This window comes from Vigna unguiculata, chromosome 8 (genome assembly GCF_037176805.1).
Source record: "Vigna unguiculata cultivar grain cowpea cultivar isolate G323 ecotype 2 chromosome 8, ASM3717680v1, whole genome shotgun sequence".
Classification (NCBI taxonomy): Eukaryota; Viridiplantae; Streptophyta; class Magnoliopsida; order Fabales; family Fabaceae; genus Vigna; species Vigna unguiculata.
In genome coordinates, this window is record NC_140799.1 from 29,348,541 (window position 1) to 29,362,818 (window position 14,278).

At 30.9% G+C, this 14,278-nt stretch overlaps 1 protein-coding gene across 2 annotated transcripts; it reads right to left on the reverse strand.

Moving 5' to 3' along the window:
• Positions 1-63: 63 nt before the first annotated feature.
• LOC114195038 (LEAF RUST 10 DISEASE-RESISTANCE LOCUS RECEPTOR-LIKE PROTEIN KINASE-like 2.1) lies at positions 64-13,856 on the reverse strand. 2 transcript variants are annotated; one of them, XM_085665800.1, is made up of 3 exons: positions 12,964-13,856; positions 12,158-12,190; positions 64-159 (listed from the first exon to the last, which is right to left on the reverse strand). In XM_085665800.1, exons 1-3 carry the CDS (start codon positions 13,790-13,792, stop codon positions 95-97), a joined length of 927 nt encoding a protein of 308 aa, XP_085521926.1. In that variant the 5' UTR covers positions 13,793-13,856; the 3' UTR covers positions 64-94. The 2 variants fall into 2 exon arrangements, with proteins under 2 accessions (XP_085521926.1, XP_085521925.1); XM_085665799.1 differs by lacking the exon at positions 64-159 and adding an exon at positions 739-2,025.
• Between the last annotated feature and the right edge of the window lie 422 nt (positions 13,857-14,278).

Consider the following 14,278-nt stretch of genomic DNA (forward strand, 5'->3'; position numbering starts at 1 on the left):
ACCATAACTCACCAATCTCATCTTCTAGACCCACCCACCCACCCCCTTTCACTACATAGTAGGCCACACCAACCTTCCACCTTCTCTTTGCACGTCATTTCATGTTTTTCCCCTTTCTCATGCATCTTTCCTCGTACATATCCCATGAGAACCTTATCCCTAAATAATGAAAAATGTGTTTATATTAATATTTTATTATATGTAAGAAATTTATTTAATAAATAAGTGTATTGTTTCTTGATAATTTTTAATAACTAATATGTTTAAAGGGTTAAATATGTTTTATGTTTCTTAACTTTCAATAAAAATTGGAATTAGTTTCTTGTCTTTAGAAATGTGTCAAATTGTGTAAACAACTCAAATATTATCATGAAATGCATTCTAAAAATCAAATAAACTTAACAAATTTTGGTTAAAATGACTAAATTTATGCATTGGTAAAGTCGAGAGACTAAATTGGTCTTAATTTTTAATGAGGAACTAATTCTAATTTCCACTTAAATTGAAGAGACCAAACATATTTAACCCTATATTTAAATTATTAACAAAATTAATTTTAAATTGTCTAGAAAATTATTCTTTAAAATCTCTTCAAAAGCTTTGAAATATTAAATTTAATTTTTAAAGATAAGAGTATAAATTAAAACTAAAAATATAGAAAAGCACATCGACACTAATAAAAAGTTATAGACAATCACGCACATAATATAAACTAGCAATATATAAGGCATAAGCTTTAATTTTAAATTACACACTTTCCATTGTAATAATTAACTTCTACAAAATCAACTATTCCAAAAATTACTTATTAGGCATATTTGTATCGACATTCACATTAGAACTAATTGAATCACTCCATGGTGTTTCATCAGAGTAGATTGCACCACCATGCTCTAATATTTCATGAAGATAAAATGAAGGTTTTGGAGGAATTTCAAGAGTTTCAACTTTTGCTTCAAGCATCTCTACAACCTTGTTCATTGATGGACGGTCACTTGGTTTGAATTGTATACACCAAAGTGCAACTATGAACATTTTTTTCATGAGAATATTATCCATTTCTGAAGCATCTTTCATGTCAATATTTTTTTCTTCTTTAAATTGATCATGAATCCAAAAAGGAAAATAATGTTGACTTGAATGTTGTGCAAGAGGATTTGAGTTTTTCCTCCTACTTGTTATTTCCATCAAAAGCATTCCAAAACTATAGACATCAGCTTTATAAGAAACTCCACCTACATTTTTGTAGAATAATTCTGGAGCCATGTAACCCAATGTTCCTCTTATTGCAGTCAAAATAATGGATCCATCTTTTGTAGGATACAACTTTGCAAGTCCAAAATCTGAAACCTTTGGAATAAAGTTATCATCTAAAAGAATATTATGAGGCTTGATAACGAAATGTAAAATTTGCACATCACAACCTCGATGTAGATATAATATCCCATGAGCAATCCCAAGAGATATTTCATATATCTTTTCATAACTTAGAGGAACACTTCCTTCTTTAGAGAAAATATATTGATCCAATGACCCCTTAGACATGTATTCAAAAATTAAACCACGTTTTTTTTCCTTCCACACAATATCCAATAAGACTTACTACATTCACATGATGTATTCTTCCAATGGTAGCTACTTCATTTACAAATTCTTGTCCATTATCTTTGGATTTGCTCAACATCTTTACAGCAACATCTAACCCACTTCGAAGCTTTCCTTTGTACACACAACCAAAACCTCCTTCTCCTAACTTCACTTTGAAATCTTTAGTCATTTTCTTCACCGCTCGATACTCATATCTAATGGGATTTATGTTGTTTTCTAACAAAAAATTTTCAATGTTTTCATACATTGAAAAATGTCTTCTTCGCCATTTATAGATGATTAGCACTAACAAAAGTGAAAATATAAATAAATATCTAGCTATTATGAATATTGGTAGAATATCTTGACCTATAACTTCTCCCAAATCATTCTCGACCGGTAATGAACGTCTGGTCATTTTTATTCTCTGGAAAAATCCTGTGAAGTTAAGTTTAGTCAAAATTTGAAGTGTATGACCCTAAAACATATAGAGAGAAATAAGTTGGTTATAATGAAAAAAAAAATCAACTAACTTATTATATTGAGTAAATTATTAAAGGGAGAAATAAATAACTTCTATTACCTTCTATAATATTAAGAAAAAACACTACAAAAAAAAAAAACACTTCATAAATAATAAAAAAAAAATATGCATAACATCAAGACAAAAAATGCTTAATATTAAAAACTTTGGAGATACAAATATTCCACAAAAATAATGCGTTATTTAAATATTTTAAATATTTAATTGAATATATTTTATAAAGAAATTGTTGACCAGTAACAATAATATTATATTTTCTCCAAAAAGTGTCAACCATTTAATTTTATATTCTATATTTTATTTGATATAATATATATATATATATATAATATAATATAATATGATAATAAATATATAATATTTAATATAGACAACATAGAAAGAAAGTTAATATTAAATCATTCAAAGTAAAAAGACTTTTGTAAGGTCCACTTATTTTATGCCCTAATATTTAAGGGTCTGCCCTAATATTTAAGGGCCTACCCTAATCAATTGGGCCTAATGTTAGCTCATAGGGTTCCAAAACCCCTAAACCAGCCTGAACCCTCTCATTATGTCACTTTTCAGAAGTTGTTCCTATCCTCTCTTAGAACTACAACAACGCTCTATTAGGGTTTGGCCTCCGTTCCTTTTCAAGCTAGCTAAACCCCATTTCTATCCCACATAAGTTGATTCTCGACCTCTCTGGTTTTATTTCCATGGTTCCAACAAAGGTTCATTTTGATAACCTTGTATTCAATTTGTGCAATTATTTCCAGCTCACGAATTTGCTCCTAGAGCTGTAGTGCTCATTTGCTTAGGTGTCAGTGTCTTTTGCTAGCATTTTCCAAGTAAGGGAAGCTAAGGTTTTCGTGTTCCTTCATATTTGCCTATTTTTAGCTTTGTTTTGTATGTATGATGCTTGTGTGCTATTGTGGTTGCCTGGAATAATGATAAATTTGATGTGGTTTGCAAATGCCTGGTTGTTGCACACGTGAACAGTGGTAAGAACTGATATTCTCGCCTAAGCGAGCATACCTCGCTTAGGCGAGACTACCAGAAGCTCACCCAGGATTTCTGCCCGAATTGTCGCTCAGGCGATGAGCCTTCGTTTTAAGCGAGGAGTAATCTCGCTCAGGCGAGGAGGTCTCACTTGAGCGAGAAATCGTAGAAGCCATTATTCCACTGGTCGAGCTCTCGCCTAAGCAAGAAGGGCTCGCATGACCGAGAGAACCTCTCTCGCCTAAGCGAGGACTTCTAGCTTGAGCGAGACTAAGGCAGGTTTTGTGCTCTAGTTCTGATTGGTTCTCTGATGTGGTTGCTTGCCCGTCTGATAAAGTGTTTTACCATAGAAGCCTGATGTATGATGCCATGTATATTGTATGAGATTAAATGGGAATGAGATTTTGCTATATTGAGTATGAAATGGAAAACATGAATTTGTTGGTTGGTTAGTTGAATATTGGTATGAGATTGGTATGCATGATAAATCTATGATTGGTTGGTGAGACATGGCTATGTTATGGGTTGGACGTAATTCCATGAATCTCTTGGTGAGATCTCATGGTGGGGCCTAATGTAAAGGACATAATGGAATCTCTTGGTGAGATCTCATGGTGATGCCTCATGTAAAGGACGTAATTCCAAGAATCTCTTGGTGAGATCTCATGGTGATGCCTCATGTAATGGACGTAATTCCACAAACCTCTTAGTAAGGTTTCATGGTGGTGCCTCAGCTTATATAATTAGGTAAGGATTCAAGTAAGGATTGCATCTTGAAACTCTAAAGAGTCAGTTAGTCTCTCGTAGAGCGTACTGACTCAAGTGGTGCGAGTAGTAGGAGGCCCTAGTCAGGCTAACCTTGTGCATGGTAGGGTGAAACCCATTAGCAATGGCTTTGCAGAGTAGAGAGGCCACCACAAGTGCAAGCATCTAGTGAATCCGACCGATTATATGTATCCGAATATTTGAGTCTTAGAGTCTTGCTTGTTTGCTATCACATGATTGTTTGCTTATCTTGTTGCATGCATATGATTTGTTTTAAGTGTCCATGTTCCATAAGATGTTGAACTGATTTATACTCTAGCTTACCCTTCTTGTTTGTGTTGTCTTCTTGTGTGTGGTTTTTCCTTTTTGTAATGATCATTAATTTATTGATGTGAGTAGATGTGGAAACCCCTAGTGGTCATCAGGGTGATGAAAACTCCGCAGTGTAGCTAATCTTGGGTTGGATTCCCTGCTACGAGTACTCTTTAAGGCATTGTGGCCTATGTACTATCTTGCTTTATAAGCATGTATTTTGGATAATTGTCAAACACGTATTCTTGTTCTTCTGTTTTGTTAATGGGATCATAGTGTGCCTTAGTTTTCTCCGAGTATTTTGGATAATTATAAGGAGTGACACTTATACTCCATGGTATTGCTCTTTATATTATATTCTATGTGATGTTTCATTTAATTAACTTTATTTATTAAATAGGATGTTACAACTTTACAAAGCACTAATAAGTTTTTGAGGTTTTTTTTGGAAAGTGTTAGAGTTGGCTAATGATAAATTTATAAAATTCATATGGAATATAAGTAGATTTCATCGATTTATTTTATTTTATATTTTTCAGTTTTTTTTTTCAAAATAGGATTATTTACCTATATGTATATGTATAGTGTAGTTTTATCACGAATTTTATGTGATCCACCCATTTTTTTTTATCTTTTAATAATATCTTCATGTAATAATAGTGTTGTATTTCATGAACTTATTGGAATATTTATTGACATTTTTATTTAAAGTTACAACACATTCAAATGAAAGTAAAGTAATGAACATTATTTTTTTAATTTATACCATTGTATAAAACATATTGTATACAACTTTTTTTTTAATTTTACTCTTTAATATGTAATAATTTCTTTTAAAAAAAATCATTTTACCAATTTTATCCTTTAAGTCATCTTTTAAAATTTAACCATTCTTTCAATTTAACTATTTTTTTAATTTTAATAATTGTTTTAAATTAAAATAAATATCTATAATAAAATAAATTTACCCATATTTAAATAAAAATTCTCTAAAATAGAATTGTAAAAATTATTTATATTTTTATAATTATAATTTTATTTTTTTATTATAATAAAATATAAGTGAAAAGACGTGTAACTCACGTTCCATAAGTAATTATAAAATGTTTACCAAATGAAAACCAAACCCTGCGAGAATGAGAATAAGATAAATAAAAAATAAATAAAATTGAAAAATTAACCTGTGATAATATAATTTATTAATTAATTATTAAATTAAATTAATTTTTTAACTTATATAAGACAAGAAAAAACCTCAATTAATACTAATTCGTTTAATTATATATAAATACATGTATGGTTTATAAATTACGTTAAATGCTGAATTCTGTATAATAACAACTTTATACTCATGTTTTAATTTGTAATCGATGTTTTTATGAGCATTAAAAATATCATAATCAAATTATAATGGTGGTAAAAAAAGTAATTGGTTAAAAAGTTAAAAAGTAGTGTTAAGGGATAATTCATCTATTTGTAATTAACTGTGTATATAATCAAATTGAATAAAATAATGTAATGTAAACACGTTTACGGATAATAATAATAATAATAATAATAATAATAATAATAATAATAAAATATTTTATTATAAAACCTATAAAGTGTGATACCTAACTTGTTCAAACAATGTTGTAACCCCACGCACACATCATATATTTCATTCTCTATCTATCAAATAAAATAAAAAAATTACCTCTTCTTTCTAACTTTTCCTCTCAATATCTCGTCTATTTAAAAATCTAATGACATCTCGTAATAGGTAAGCAATCTAGGATATTGTTGTTTGGTTATAAATCCTAACTAAGTTTATGTTTACTCTATGGTTTCCTTTTTCTCTTACTTTTATATGATTTTTGTTATCAATCTTAGGTCAATTGAGAGAAATGCTCTTTTAAACTTGTTATATCAATACTAAATTTTTGTTAGGTTTAGAAACTTTGTTCCAAGTCTCTAGTTCTGAATATAGCTCTATTACTTGAGTAGTAGTAGAATTTAACTTTGCCTAAAGTTATTTCATGTAAGGGAACTAGTAATTTATTTTAAAAATGTTTGATTGAATAATCTGATGATAGAAATTATATGATCTATTTTTGTACGATGTGAAATTAACTTGTTGATATGACTTTGGTGACTCAATTTGTGGTTGGATTATTAATAACTTGATTTTGATTTGTCAATACGAATGAGTAATTTATTTGATTGATCTAAATATATCTTTTTAATGAATCTTCTCTATTTGAGGCATAATTTAGACCAAATTATTTTTTTAAAACTAAGAATATAGTGTCCAGATAGCCAAATTGACACTTTGATATATCAGTTATGTTTCTTTGAGATTATGTAAACTCACTTGGTGACTCAACCAATCACAAGCCAAAAAACAAAATTTAAGATATTAAAGAGCTCGAAGGCCTTACTCATTAGACGATCTGAGACCAGTCGCACGAGCTTTTGAAAAAAAAAAAAAAAAAAAAACTCTAATAGGCCTTGATCATTATGAGTAAATCACTCACTAGATGAAATTTTTTTGAGATGTTTATCTCCAATTTAGAGTTTTTGAGGCCTTGGATAGTACTTATTGGGCATAACAGTTACAACTAAGTAGTGAGATAATGGTTCAATGTAAATTATGTGATGTTGCTTTGAGTTTTTGTTTTCTGTATGTTTGTCAAAGAGTGCAAAGTCTTAAGTGTGTATGTGTGTTAAGTGTTGATTTTGACATGGTTCTGATATTTAATTTCATGTTCTTTTATTCTTATTCTTTGATTTTAATTCATTTTCAAATTTTTGTGAAAAAATCCTAGTTTTTATAAAAATGTGTTAGTAAGTTACTTTTAGAGTGATTTTTATATTTTGGTATATTTTGAGTCATTGACAGTAGGTTAATATAGCTTTGTGTTGGACTTGTGATTCAAATGTTCAACTTTAACTCATTTTTGTCTTGTGATTTATGTCAAGACTAATTTTTTCGTTGAGGTAAACACATTTATTTAAAAAATTAAAAATGTTTTTAATTAGTGGTAGGTAAAAAGGGTAAAATAAGTTTTCTGTAGAGATTTGCAAACTTAAACTTTAATTTTAGTACAAAAATAATAAAAAAATACATATAAAAAAATAAAAATGAAAAAATAATAAATAATAAAAAACTGAGAAAATAGAGGAAAGAGAAAAAAAAATAAAGGAGAACTCAATTTGTTTTTAATTATCAAACCTTTCCTCACGACGCTAAGGGTTTTTTAAACGTATCGTCCCTAGGAATGTTAAAAAAATTTGTACATGTGGGGTATCCGCGGATAAAACCAGTAACGAATGGAAAATGGATATTAAAAATGGATATCCGCAGATAACGGGTACAAGTACTTTTTATACCCGCTTGTTAACGGAGCGAGTATGGATATCATAGTATTCATACCCGTGGATACCCATACCTGGTATACTCTCATTTAAATCAAAACTTATTAAATCATTAACACATTGATTTTGAATGGATTATTTTTTATCAATTGGTTTTAAAAAATCTCCATTCATTTATAAATTGTCATTCAACACTATTTAAATGGGTTGTTTTCACTTTGTTTGAAATTTATAAATGTTCTGCATTTTATTTTTATTTGAATTTATGGTTAAAATTTGTTATTAAATATTAAATATTTTTTTTGTAAATACCCGCGGGTACTCGTGAATATTCGTGGATATTAAAAAAATATACAGGTACCCGCATAACGAATACCCACACAGATATGGGTATGAGCACGAGGCGAATATTTATCCAGCGAGTAGGGTACAGGAGAGCTACTACCCGTACCCTACCCGCCCCGTTGACATTCCTAATCGTCACCCCACTATTTGCTATTTGCACCCCTCACAATATTGTCCATATCGTTATCAAAAAATGTTTTGAGACTATCAACAAATATTTTGAAATTAGGAGAAGGTATGATTCTAATAAATTAAAGCAACATTCCTAATAATAATTAAAATCAATTAGTCTAATATGATTTGATTAAGGATGTTAACGGGGTGGGTAGGGTACGGGTAGTAACTCTCCCGTATCCTACTCGCTAGATAAATATCTAGCCCGTACCCGTATCCATATACGTCGGGTATCCATTATGCTGGTATCGGCATAATTTTTTAATATCCACGGATATCCACGAGTACCCGCAAGTATTTACAAAAAAAATAAAAATAAATATTTAAAAACATATTTTAATCGTAAATTCAAATAAAATACAATACATAACATTCATAAATTTTAAAGAAAGTTCAAATAACTCATTTAAATAGTATCGAATAATAGTTTACAAAGAAATGATTTTTTTTTAAACTAATTGATAAAAAAACAACTCATTCAAAATCAATATGTTAATATTTTAATCATTATTTTATTTTTAAAATTTAAATTAGAGTATAGCGGGTACGGGTATGCACGAGTATGGATACTATGATACATATACCTGCCTTGTTAACATGTGGGTATTAAAAATATTCATACCCGTTACTTATAAATATCTTTTTACAATATGTTGTCATCATGTTCAATTTCTTCTTTATATTGTTCGTACCCGTTATCCCCATATTTATATTATGATTTGTTTTTTATAATATGTTGTCATCATGTTTAATTTCTTCTTTATATTGTTTATTGAGGTTAGAACTACATTTGTATCACGATATGTGTGTATAAGCACACTATCATGACGAAAAATATTCAACCCCTCTTTTTGAACTAAATAAAAAACATAGAAAAGGAGGCATAGAGAAAAGAGAAAAAGAAGAGGAAAAAGGAGAAAATAAGTTGGAGTGTAAAAACCAAAAGAGTGAGACAGATAAAGATAAAGGAACAAAAGTTTGCATTGAGGCGTAAGTTTTAGCCATTTATTAGTTTGACATTCTTCATTGCTATACACTCATAGGTAGTTTAAAAAAAATCTAAGAGAACAATTTGTTTATTTGTTTATTTATTTATTTATTTGTGTAGCTGTTTTAAAACTGGATATTTGTTTATCTTTCCTTACACACAAATATACTAAATTTTCTTTTTTCTGTTTTCTTTTGATTTATGCGCTCATTTTTTTTCATTATATTTTTGTTTTAAATATTGTATGCACTTTTATATACCTAACTTTGAGATTTTCTTTTATGTCCATTATTTCTGCTATTAATTATTTTCATCATTTGTTATTTCATTTTAAATTTAATACTTTTATGGTCAGAGGCAAATATATTTGTATGCATCTACTATTTCTTAATTTTTAGCATTTATTCTTTAATACATTTACTATTATTTGTGTGGTGCAGACATTTGATTCATGTTTAATATGTTTGAATGGTTGTAATAATGATTGTCTTTTATAAGATAATGTATAATATGGTTTATTATATTTACACTAATTTATTTTATTTTTTTTTTTTAATATTTATTATGATCATATATTATACATAAGTACAGAAAGATATCGGTGAAGATATTTGGACAGTAGCAAGTTTGCGTAAAAGCCTTAAGGAAGTGTATAAAACTTTGATTAGTAGTGCAAATTTGGGATGTTACACATGTATATTAATTTATAAAATTTCTCTTTTATGGGAACTCCAATATAATTCATTTAAATTACAGAAAATACAAATTAGTTTGAATTATAATTTTCATCTCTTTTATCCATCGATATTTTTTCCTATGATTTTAGTTCCTTGGTTGTGAAAAACTTATTTTCAATTTTCATATTTTTTAATCGATAAATTATTTTCGGGTTGTTACCTTTTAACACTGAGGTGGAGTTCATTTGGATCAAAATAAAAAATAAAAAATAAATATACAGAATTAAGAATTGGTTGAAAATTACTTTTTAAAGTTTACTTGTAAGATCCACTTATATTTTTTGCCATAATATTTAAAGGTTGCTCCAAACCAGTTGGACCTAGGGCTGGTCCATAGGAAGCCAAAGACCTTAAACTGTCCTAACACCCTCATTCCCCTCACTTTCAGAAAAGCAGCCTCCCTCTCTTAGCACAACCACACTCCTTTGCTAGGATTTGTAGTTCATTCGAGTTCAAGTGAGTTCAACCCATTCTTCCACACTCATGTAAGTTATTTTCAGTCCATATTCTTCTCCTTTAGTTTGATTTCTGTGATTCTAGCTAGGGTTCACCATGGTAACCCAATTGGAATATGTTTTCACCATTTTCCAACTCCCAAACCCATTCTCAAAACTGTCGTGCTCACTCGCTTAAGTGTCAGAATCGTTAGGCTAGCTCTTTTCAGGTAAGGGAAGCTAGATCCTTTTCATGTTTTGAAGTATGTGGTTTGTTTCCATCTGTTTCATGCTTAAAATAATTTGGAAAGTGATTGTATTCGTGTGTGAATGATCTGTATGGAAGTGCTTGGTTGTTTCTAGTTTTGAAGGCGTAGAACAGTGGGAGAGAACTGCTATTTTCGCCCAAGCGAGCTCGTCTTGCCCAGGTGAGAGTAACAGAAACTCACCCAGGGGTTTTTGCTCGAACACTCGCTCAAGCGGAAAAACTGAGTTTTGAGCGAAACACCATCTCGCTCAGGCGAGATGGCCTCGCTTACGCAAGGGTTCGCAAAACCCCCATGAGCCTTGTTCGCAGTCTCGCCTAAGCGAAAGCTTGCAGCTTGAGCGAGAGCACTCCTCTCGCCTGAGCGAGGGCTCCTACTTGAGCGAGACCTGACATAGATTGTACTATTTTCTCACATGCTTGTTATTGATGGTATGATTGATTGGTTTTCTCTAATTAAAGTATGAGGTATGTGAAAATGTATGAGATCTCTGATATTATGGGCTGGATTCATGAGTTTTGGTATGATTTTGGCATGAGACATGTATGGGATGGTTGGTTATCAAAGTGACATGGAATTGGTATGACCATGAATGTTATATTGTTTAATGGAACATGTTGGTATGGTTAGGACGTAATTCCACGATAGTTTCGTGGTGGTGCCTTATGGGTTAGGGCGTAATTCCATGAATCTCTAGGTGAGATCTCATGGTGGTGCCTCAGTTGATTAGGACGTAATTCCATGACCCTTGTTAGTGGGAGTTCATGGTGGTGCCTCATTTATATAATTTAGTAAGGATTTAAGGTAAGGATTGCATCCTGACACTCTAAAGCGTCAGTTAGTCTCACGTAGAGCGTACTGACTCAAGTGGTGAGAGTAGCAGGAGGCCTGGAATACTTTAAGGGCTAACCTTGTGTGTGGGGTATGAAACACTAGAACAATTAGCTCGGTAGAGCAGTAAAGGCCATCATAAGTGCAAACATCCACTGAATTCGACTAATTATATGTATCCAGATGAGTCGTGTCTTGAGTCCTAGTGTATTGTTTGCAAGTCATAACATGATTGGTTGACATATGCATCTTAGACTATGAAATTATATGTAACTGTATGATAAATCATTTTCTGCTCTAGCTTACCCTTTGCTTGTTTGATTGTTATGTCTCTTTTTGAGATGATCATCAATTTATTGATGTGAGCAGATGCAAGAACTCCCCGTGGTCGTCAGGGTGATGGAGATTCCGCTGCCTAGATCATCTTGGATCAGATCCTGTTTTGTCTGAGTATTCTTTAGGGCTATGGCCCATGTAATATCTTGCTCGCTCTTTGGATGTTTATTTAAGTACTGTGTAACTTGTATCTGGTTTAGTCTATGACATCGTGGTGTGCCTTAATACTTCATTTTAAGTGCCTTGGATACTGTAAGGAGTAGTATTTATACTCCAGGACTTTGTCTCTTATATTATCTGTATGATATTTTCTTTAATTAGGGATTAATTAAATGGAGTGTTATTAAAATGAAAGAAAAAAAAATCATTGATAAAAAGAGTAAAGGAACCAAAATTATAATTTTACCTAAAACTTAATTTTAAGAAATAAATACAATACTATGGATGGAGAAAATAGTTTCGATAGAAGTTAATGATGACATATGGTTTAGTGCGCGTACCTTTAAGGTATCCTTCAATTCGTGATAAATTTCCTAAAATAATAAAAAGAAAATATTTATATAAAGATAAACATGTAAATTAAAATATTATATTATTTACATATAAAATAACTTTTAGAAGCAGTATTATCATTTAATTTAATATTTAATTATGTACAAACGACTTGAAAGCTTATCTCGAAATTAATATAATTTTATCTATGATTTTCAGCATTGGCCATGTTTTAGGAAATTAGTACATCTTAAAAAATTTACAAGAAATAAATAAGCCGTGTTTTAGAACATTCATAATAAAAAAAAAGTTCAAAAATATAATTTTGCTTTCTATTTTTCTAAACTGAGGTTTTGTTTAGCAATATAATTTTTTTAATTTTAAGAATATAAAAAAGTTAAATCTTAACACCAACCCTATAGGTTTTTCTACCTTCAGGTAAATTTTTGAAAACAAAAATTAGTAAATTTTAAAACAATTACTAGAAATAAATAAATAGTGTTTTAGAACCTAGATTGTTTATAAACAGATTGCATTAAAAAAATCTGTTTTCTATTTTTTTTTTTAAAATGAAGTTATATTTCACAATATATATTTTTTTTAAATATAAGAAAGGAAAGTCTGAACACCTTCACCACGTTATCGCAATGATGTTTTGAAACATAATTGTTTTTAATCAAAACACAATTTATTGAAATTTATATTTCTAAATTTTGTCCATTTTATAAAAATTAGAAATTTTAAAATAAATAATGATGAAATGAACACGATAAGATTAGGAAGGACGAGGCATAGGTAGAAGAACAACTCTCACCGCAATTCCGGATATAGAAGTGGAACATATCACAATCGGTGCATTGAAGTTGTTGTGTGGTTTGATTGAAGGCGCAAGACATACCCTTTCCACACTGATCCCAACAAGCAAGTCGTAACCAAGTCAACCAAAACCCTTCTTCAAGAGATTTGAGGATAACAGCACAGGAGTCCTTCCTGTCATGTGTCCAGTTTGCGAAGGTAGCAACCTTCAATCTGCACCCGACCTTCACGTCCATCCCTGTAAATACCGCCGGAAACCCCTCAGCGGTAACCCCGCCAACCAGAACGGCGTAGATATGGCCCCCGGAATCACAACCGTCGGCTTTCACTTCCACATATCGAGGATCATCACTCACTCCATTACTGCAGTTCAGAAACACTACTTTTGCAGGCTTATACTTATACTCCTCCCCAAACACATACTTCTCCCCAGACATAGCCAGCGGATCATAATCAAATCCACTGAAATTTCGTGTGCACAAGAAATAGCGAGGAAAAGAGCAAGAAGTGTCCTTCACAACGCCCGGATCAATCAGCCGGATTTGATACCTATCGTAATTGATTTCCTCCACAAAGTATTTCCCTGAAAACAGAGTAAACAGTGTTCTGTTATTCACGCACTCAAATTCGTACCCGGGAAGGCCGCAACCGCGAGGGTCGTTTTTCAGTCGGAATGGATATCTTATGTCGCGAATTTCGCCGCACGAAGAAGATGGACAGGAGGTGCGATGCTTGGCACTGCAAGTTTGGTGAAATAGCACAAGAATGGTGGCAACAGAGACAACCACCGATTGTGCGCAGCGACTGCACCAAGGTAAGACAGCCATTGTTACCTCATCTCCTCAAATCGGACAAAATGATGCTTAAATATTAGCACAGGCCGGATGCCTCAAACTATTAATCAAGGTTAAAATAGTTTTTGTCCAATTATTGTCACATTTTATCAAATAAATCCTAAATTTGGTTTTCTAAATTTGGTTTTGTATTTCATGAAGAGCAACGGTCACGTGTTACTTTGTGATTTCTTTGAATTTTTTTTTTAAATGTTCATGTGCTAATCCAGTCGCGTGTCACGTGTCAAAATCAATGTTCTATATTCAATTTGGTCCTTATATTTGTTAATTTTGTTAGTCCCATTTTTGTTTAAAATTAACCAATTTTGTTAGTTCCTATCGATGTGACCAAATTTAATTTTTATATCAAAGTTATAATGATGTGAATTTTAATATATTATATAAAAATATTCAATAAAAAATGTAAATTTTAATATAAAAAATAAATTTGGTTTCAATTTGGAGAGGGATCAAATTGAT